The 8,179-nt window shown below is 46.9% G+C and overlaps 1 protein-coding gene across 1 annotated transcript; it reads left to right on the forward strand.

The window, feature by feature from the left end:
• The first annotated feature begins 1,970 nt into the window (after window positions 1-1,970).
• On the forward strand, window positions 1,971-7,912 carry CCN3 (cellular communication network factor 3). The gene is made up of 5 exons (XM_064153952.1): window positions 1,971-2,232; window positions 2,329-2,560; window positions 2,898-3,149; window positions 4,945-5,153; window positions 6,777-7,912. The coding sequence occupies exons 1-5, from the start codon at window positions 2,113-2,115 to the stop codon at window positions 7,071-7,073; spliced, it is 1,110 nt and encodes a 369-aa protein (XP_064010022.1). The 5' UTR covers window positions 1,971-2,112; the 3' UTR covers window positions 7,074-7,912.
• Window positions 7,913-8,179: the final 267 nt, after the last annotated feature.

Below are 8,179 nucleotides of genomic sequence, written 5' to 3' on the forward strand. Positions count from 1 at the left end.
GTGTTTCTTGTAGTGTAAGTATAACAGTATAAAGAGAAATAAACTACTAGAGAAAATAAATATAATAACCTTAAGGGAGATGGGGAAGGGGTCAAGTAGCAGTGAAGCAGCAAAAGCAGCAGCAGCCAAAACAGCAGCAGGGGAAGACAGCAGGCAGGCGCAGCTCAAGCAGCAGAAGCCAGCAAGGGGAGAGAACAAGCTGTGCTTCTAGGCATAAAGCTCTTGATGCTCCAATGAAATGATATTAACTTATCCACTGTTGCCATTATATGGCCTATCCCTGGAATGTTCACCTCTCCCCTATGTCTGAGCTAGAAAATCAGCTCAAACGGCCACAGTATAGAGCAGAAGATATTTAAGAGTGGTGTGAAGTAAGCTTGTTGAAATGCAAGATGATAACGTTCAGTGGCTCTGAATGATCAAAAGTTCATCAGATTCATGTATGGAGGGACCTTTTATGTGCCACTCTGGGTAACAGCTCTGCTTCTGGGAAAGCAAGGAACAGCCTTGCTTGTGCTTCTCTTTAGCTAATCTTAACACCTGGGCAAGAGCATTGGTCACTCTGTTCACAGGCAAAGTACTGTGAACAGCAGCTTTGTGCTGTCTATATCAGAGGCAAGAGGCAAGGATAAAAGGAAGATGAAATAAGTGAAATTACCTGCAAGGCAGTGTACCACTGAAATAACCTCAAACGGATGCCCAAGCTGCTAATAAGGTTCAAACAACCCAAACGTTTCCCTTAGCAGGTCCTGCTATTTGTGAACAAGAAAACAAAGGGCAAACATGTGAGCAGCAGTTCTGTGTTTCAGCACCAGAAAAGTCTGCTTTCCCTAGAAGGACAGGCTTCTCTGGCAACCTTGCTGTTGCCACTGAGCATCAAGAAAGGAATGGTGACTTTTGCTGAAAACAAACTTGTACCTGGTGAGTCCTGGTTTTGTGCTGAGTATCGCTTTGGCACAGTACAGCAGCCTTGTAAATTCATGGGTACCACTTGTGTCATGTCTTAAGCTTCAAAGGCATCTTGTTTTCACTGGTCTGTCTACAACTCCTGTTTATTTTTCAAATATTTTCTCTTTAACAAGCCAAAACAGAGTCCAGCACATACTATCTACCCCAGACAACCAGAGAGAGAGCATTTCTGTATCCTAGCAAGACCCAAGAAGGCCTGCCGTGGGCAGAAGGCAATTCCTGACATGTAAAACCTGTTAACAGATTTAGTCTCCCTCACGCTTGGCCTAAATTTGTCCTGCAGATGCTGAAGTGCAGAGCACAGAGGAATGGAGTTACTTCTCCAAAACATTCCTAAGGCAGAAAATGCCAGTTCTGTATCTCCCATGTGAACACTGAAGCGTCTCTAATTGTTCCAAGGGTCCAAGTGGCACAGCTTGGAGGGCTCCCCGTATAATCTCTATTTCCCACCAGCTGATATATTTTCACCCCTCAGGTAATGAGTTGAAGGTGAAGAATTTATTGAGGAGCACATATCACCCCCACAACTTCTTATCTTCATGGGATCCATTTGCAGCCTCTGTAACGACCACCAAGCTCAAGAAGGCTCAGACCAGAAGCAGTACAGCCCTGAGAGGTGCTTGCATTTGGGTTTGCAACGCCAAACACTGCCCAACCACAGGGGTCGTGCCAGCCATGGAGGGGGCAGATCTGGCAGGCAGCATCCTGCTTCCCTACAATTTATAACCAACACCGTAACTCGTGCGGGAGATGCCTGCACGCACACGCGAGGACCTTAAGAACGACTTGCGAGAGGCAGCTGCCGTCCAGGAGAGCTCCTGACCTCAGGCTCTCGTATGGTCCGACCCCCGCGAAGTGGCCGGATGTGCCCTCGGGGCTCCGGTCCTTTCTCCATGCAACACCTCCCAGCAGAGCGCTGCCGACGGTGCCACCTAGAGCGCGTCTAGGCAGGGTCGTGCTGACCGTCGGCGCGGGGGCAGCGGCAGTGGCTCTGGCTCAGCGTCGCCAGGGCAGGTGGCGGGAGGAGCGAGGAGAGCAGCGCTCTCGGCCCGGCTCCAGCTCCCCGCCTCCGGCCCGCGCTGTCCGCAGGCGGGTAGTGTTTGTGGGGGTGGAGGGGGTCCCCAGCGACTTCTATATAAGCGGATGCAATGGCTCTCCCGGCAGAGCCGAACGGCGAGACGGCAGGCAATGCCCGGGACCATGGCGACGAGCGGCGGGCAGGGCTTGCCGGCTCTGCTCCTCCTCCTCCTCCGGCTGTGCGAGGCAAGTGCGGGGCGCCCGGAGGGGTCGGCGGGTGGGGGGAGCCGGCAGCTAGACCGGCCCCGTGACCCGGCCCTCGGGGCCACTTTGTCCCTGCAGGTGAGCTGCCGGGAGCAGGCGTGTTCCCGGCCCTGCGGTGAGCGGTGCCCGGCCGAGCCGCCGCGGTGCGCGCCGGGGGTGCCCGCCGTGCTGGACGGCTGCTCCTGCTGCCTGGTGTGCGCCCGGCAGCGCGGCGAGAGCTGCTCCCCGCTGCTGCCCTGCGACGAGAGCAGTGGCCTCTACTGCGACCGCGGCCCTGAGGACGGCGGAGGGGCCACCGGCATCTGCATGGGTAGGTGACGGCGAGCGGCGGGCCGGGGACACCGGGGATGGGAGGCTGGCAGGGCGTGCCCTGCTTGGGACGGCGCTCCCCGGGGCGGCGAGGAGACGCAACCGAGCAGGCGCCAGCCACGCTGTCCGCTGGGAACGACTGTCCCGGGCTTCTCCCGTTTTCCCTCGGTGGAAGCGGCTCCTGCTCAGGACCCGCTGCGCTGCGGCGTGCCGAGTGCCGGAGGGGTGTCAGGTGCAGGCGGCTGAGAGCCGAAGAGGGGCGCTGCAGTGTTCTGAGAGGCATCGGGAGCGAGCCGAGTGCGCCCTGTTCAGTGATGTTCGTTCCCTTTGCTCGCTAGTCCTGGAGGGAGACAACTGCGTGTTTGATGGGATGATTTACCGCAATGGGGAGACGTTCCAGCCCAGCTGCAAGTACCAGTGCACCTGCCGAGACGGACAGATTGGCTGCCTGCCCCGCTGTAACCTGGACCTGCTGCTCCCTGGCCCCGACTGCCCTTTCCCCAGAAAAATCGAAGTCCCTGGAGAGTGCTGTGAGAAGTGGATCTGCGACCCAAAAGATGAAGTGATTTTGGGAGGTTTTGCTATGGCTGGTGAGGAAACTAAAACTAATTACCATGATTTTTGTGAGAACAAGTTGATACCACACGGGAAATGCCCACGGGGTTGCCAAATCTAAGACACATTGCTTTGTGCAGTCGTTTTTTTTCCTACTCTTTTTTCCTTATCTAGATTGACTAATTAAATATACAGTGGTTATGAATAAAGGCAGAGCTCAATAAGTAAAGGAAAAGATACTCCAAGGACGAATGTGCATAGCAGTTTTAAAAGGTAGTTAACTTGAGTTAGTTCCTGATTGTGAAATTGCTGCTTATCTGATACAGGGTAGTGGAATAAAACAGGGGCGAGCTCATGATCCTCTGAACATTATTTCCACCCCCAGATCAAAGCTGCAGTGTTGGTAGTTGTTCTGCAAGAACATGTTGAATCATAAATATTATTCTAACAGTTTAGTCTACAAAAGATTTTTTTGCCCCTTGAATTCCCCAGCTATTACAAGTGGTCAGGCTGGTAGCTGAAATGCCAACAAATTCCTGCCTGTCTGAGCTAGAGCTCCCATCATTGCTGTTGGCATCAAAAGCATTACATAGTACTTGGAGAAGCAGTGGTTATAAATTTAGTCAGTGAATCTGAAAAAAAAACCATCCCATTCCAAAGTGCAGAACTCATAAACTGCTTTTATAATTGAAAAAAATAAAGATATGCTCCATTTTCCCCCTGTTTTCTTACTGAATTATACCCTTTAAATTAGACTGTTAGTTGGACATGAATTTTCATAAGCTACTTTTACTGAGAGTTGAGGGCACTGTGTTCTCTTCCAGTCACTGCCCTTTGTGGTCTTAGGCAGTTAGTTATGGTGAAACTCCACTAATCCATTGGAAAAACACTTAAGGAGGGATCCAAAAAGAAATGCTCTAACAACTTGTCAGAGTGCTTTGTGATGCACATAAGGTATAAACAAAAAGCTAGCCACCTTTCTACTGTTTTTGCTTTGATTTGCTTGACAGGGATAGGCTCATCTGTAAAATGCCTACAGATGGATTATCAGCATTCTTTCTAGCCATGGTCATCCCTCTTGGGAGGCCCAAGGTTTTGCAGCTGTACCTTGCAAAAGGCAGAAATGCTGTTGTAGAGGAGTGTAACAGGAAGAGATATATGACTGACAGTCTCATTCTGTTTACTGCTGGGATCATTGAACCCATCTATACAGTTAGCAGTGGTTACTTTAATGCAGCTTCACACTGCCATATGGGCAGGACGATGATCAGAGCTGGCACTGGCTTTGAGCTCCTTGAGATTACTTCCTTCCTGCCTCACCCCTGTCACTTTGGCTCTAGTCTGTCAATACTCGACAAGATCAGGTGACTTTTATGACTCCAAAGTAAAGGGCTTGACTTCCATTGCTAGTTCAGATAAATCATTCAGCCTCTCTCACATAATATCTAATACAAATGTTTTTTATGGTGTAGCTTTCAAATTTTGTGACATCTTTCCATTGGAAAGAGTGAGGAATAAAAAGTTACCAAAGTAGAGTTCTAAAGTGGGTTTTGAAATGGCAGTAGGTTCTTCCAGCTGTGGACTTGGAGTGAGCCGACTCTGAATTTCACTGATAGGCACCTTTCTCTTATTTTTAGAGGTAGGAAGTTGCCATCCAGTTCTCTGAAAAAGATAGCTTTTAAAATTACTAGATCCTTTTCAAAAGCACAGATTTAGGATTTTTTATTTTGTCTCATCTGCCTCTTCCTAGATCTGGTAGAGCTCAGTTAGAGGGTGGGTTCACACATGAGTTTGTCTTGTAATAAGGTTCTGCCTTGTTTTGTCTCCAAGCCTACAGACAAGAGGCCACACTTGGGGTAGATGTGTCGGATTCGAGTGCAAATTGTATTGAGCAGACAACGGAGTGGAGTGCTTGTTCCAAAAGCTGTGGAATGGGCTTTTCCACTCGTGTTACCAACAGAAACCAGCAGTGTGAGATGGTGAAGCAGACGCGGCTTTGCATGATAAGACCTTGTGAAAATGAAGAACCATCTGATAAGGTATGCTGCAAAGAATGTCAGGAGAGCAGAGTCCTGTTCAGCTGTGAATCCAAGATTGCAGTATTAATGGTCTAGAATGCAAGTACATGCAAGTGTACATAAATACATGCTTTAGCACGTGTGCTTCAAGCCCAGTGTTTTTGGGAAGCATTAGACTTGGGTGCTTGCTCAGTAGCTTAATGCTGCACCTCCAGCAGGTTCAGGGAGATGATTCTGTCCCTCTAGTCCACTCTGGTAAGACCCCACCTGCAATACTGTGTCCAGCTCTGGAGCCCTCCACACGAGGATGATGGGCCTGTTGGAGTGGGTCCAGAGGAGGGCTAGGGAAGTGATCAGATGGCTGGAACACCTCTCCAGTGAGGAAAGGCTGAGAGATTTGGGGTTGTTCAGCCTGGACAAGAGAAGGCTCCAGGGAGACCTAATTGCATCTCCCAGTACTTAAAAGTGAGCCTATAAGAAAGTTCAAGACAGAATGTCAGATTTCCAGTGTGGAACTGTGCAGAAATGAGTGCAATGCTGCAGTATCTGCTTGGGTAAATTAAATTTTATCTTTATGATGCTTTTTCTATAAATCAGCAGTGACAGTTTGAGTGCAATAAATCTGTATCTCAGGCAGCTGACTTTCGTGGTGCTTCTGCACATTGTACAGGTGTTTCTGTTAGGGAGAACAGCATGTAGCTAGGTAAGTGGACTACCACTTTATGTAATGGTCAGAAGTGTTGGAAACATTGTAAGGCCTTCACAGAATGGTCCATGCAATTTTTAATACTGTGTTTTGAGATGGATATGAAACCTTTGGGAAGAGTTAGTGAGACTTACAAGGATGATTAGAGGTCTAGAAAGCATGTTTTGCTTGGGAAAAATTGGTCTAACAGAACTTCTTCTGAATGCAAGGAGAGAAAGGAAAGTGTTCTCAGAACTGTGCAGGTATTGCTGCCTGTTCTGAGATTATTGGAAACAGAACATGAAATAGTAACTTTACATAAAACTGGACATGAGAGAAAAACTTCCAGGCTGTAAGAATAGCAAACTGTTGGGAATGTCTGGGGCAGATACAGAGGTTTTATCCCTGAAGACTTTTAAGGTCAAGTTAGACATCTGCTAAGAATAACATGGACAAAGCTGTTTCTGCCTTGGGCCAGAAGAATGGGCTATGACTTTAGAGGTTTGGTTTAGCCAGTTTTGTTCCTCTGAATCTAGTCTTACTTAGTTGGCTTCTTAGTTCTCTGATGCAACTACTTTAGCCTGAGTTTTCCAGTAAGAGTATAGTTACACATTGAATGTTGGTTTGGCTTGTCTTATAGAATAAGAGTAAGTTTTAATTAGCTGTTTATTACTGACCCAATAACATGCGGATGTCAAAGGGCAAATCTTGCAGGAATTGCCTGTAAGTACTTAAGGAAGTGCAGAGTCTTACTGCCATTAAGCAAGCCAAGACGATTGGACAGGTCTGGGTGCTAGGTTGGACTGGATGATCTTGGAGGTCTCTTCCAACCTGGTTGATTCTATGATTCTATGACAAATTGAAGTTTTCAGAGCAGACCTCTATCCTCACACGCCAATTTGGAACTGCTTTCCATCTTAAGCAGTGATTTATCTAATGTGGTTTTGTATTTCTTTCAGAAAGGGAAGAAATGTATCCGCACCAAGAAGTCAGTGAGAGCTGTTCGGTTTGAGTACAGGAACTGCAGCAGCGTGCAGACCTACAAACCTCGCTACTGTGGGCTCTGCAGCGACGGGCGGTGCTGTACCCCGCACAACACCAAAACGGTTCAGGTGGAGTTCCGCTGTCCTCAGGGCAAAGCCCTAAAAAAGCCAGTGATGCTGATCAGCACCTGTGTCTGTCACAGCAACTGTCCTCAGAGTAACAATGCTTTCTTCCAGCCCGTAGACCCCATGTCCAGCGAAGCAAACGTGTGAAATGCATAAACGAGGTGGTGCAAACGCTATAGTTCATACAAAACTTGACCCACAATCAGGTGAATGTAACAGATGCCTATGTAAAAATATCTATGATGTTTTTCAAAGCAGTCTAGGAGCTTCCCTTTGCCCTGTAGTTTATTAAATACCTCATTTTACATTTCCCCCCTCCAAATGACTTTCATTCACTTGAATGAAATTTTACGTCTTGGACAGAGCCTTCTTTTTTTCTCGACAATGGCATAAAGATTGCAAAGCAAACAACTAGACTTTCTCCTTGAGTTAAGGGGTTCGTGTCACAAGTTTCAATAGCTGTAAGAATAGGCCCTACAAGATACAGCATGATGCTGTATCACATAAGCTTTCAGGTTCTTAACTTTATTTTGTATGATGCATATGAACACTTAAACAGTGTTCTTTTTCCATTCTAGTGCAACGGTTTCTGATGACAGTAAAACTTCTACTGATGAAAGTGCTGCATTCTTGAGTCTTACAGAATACCTTCTATCTATAAACTTTCTCTGAGGATTAAATTTGCACATAGGTCCTGAAATGACGTAGCTAAGATCTCTTATCCTAAAGCACAGCAGATTGATGGCAGATTGATGCTGGCAGCAAACACATTTCACTAGCAGTCTCATCCAAAATCCACTGAAGTTTATAACCAGTATGTATCTGTAGATATGAGGATGCAAACCCAGAGTTTCTGTAAATGTCTCTAAAATGCTAACTGTATCATATGGTGCTTCATTTTTGTAGAAAGGTGTATATGTGAATAGAAACTGTACAAATTGTAATATAACTTTACTAAGTAAATAAACTTTATGTGATTAAAGGTATTTTTTCCTGAAGTTATTTTTCTTAAGCTATCAATTTTTAACAGCTGAGGCAAGTGGAAGAAAAAGAGACCCAAAAGACCCTTTCTCAGACTGTTCCTGCAAAAGGTCATGACACTGATCAACAGCAGTGTATCAAACCTGTGACATTTCTGTAAGTAAACTCCAATGATAAAACCTTAAATGTTTCTGGTTAAGGGTGGTGTGATGGTTTGGGAGTTACCCACCCCCCTTATGAAATCACCCAGACTAAGCTGGCTGGAAGTTAAG

The sequence above is a fragment of the Pogoniulus pusillus genome, chromosome 14 (assembly GCF_015220805.1).
Source record: "Pogoniulus pusillus isolate bPogPus1 chromosome 14, bPogPus1.pri, whole genome shotgun sequence".
NCBI lineage: Eukaryota > Metazoa > Chordata > Aves > Piciformes > Lybiidae > Pogoniulus > Pogoniulus pusillus.

What these genes read in the sequence shown, in the direction of transcription:
- CCN3 (XM_064153952.1), top strand. Translation starts at nt 2,113, where the DNA reads ATGCAATGGCTCTCCCGGCAGAGCCGAACGGCGAGACGGCAGGCAATG. An exon ending in TCCTCCTCCGGCTGTGCGAG is followed by an intron (nt 2,233 to 2,328) that starts GCAAGTGCGGGG and finishes TTGTCCCTGCAG; the next exon opens with GTGAGCTGCCGGGAGCAGGC. An exon ending in GGGAGGTTTTGCTATGGCTG is followed by an intron (nt 3,150 to 4,944) that starts GTGAGGAAACTA and finishes TTTGTCTCCAAG; the next exon opens with CCTACAGACAAGAGGCCACA.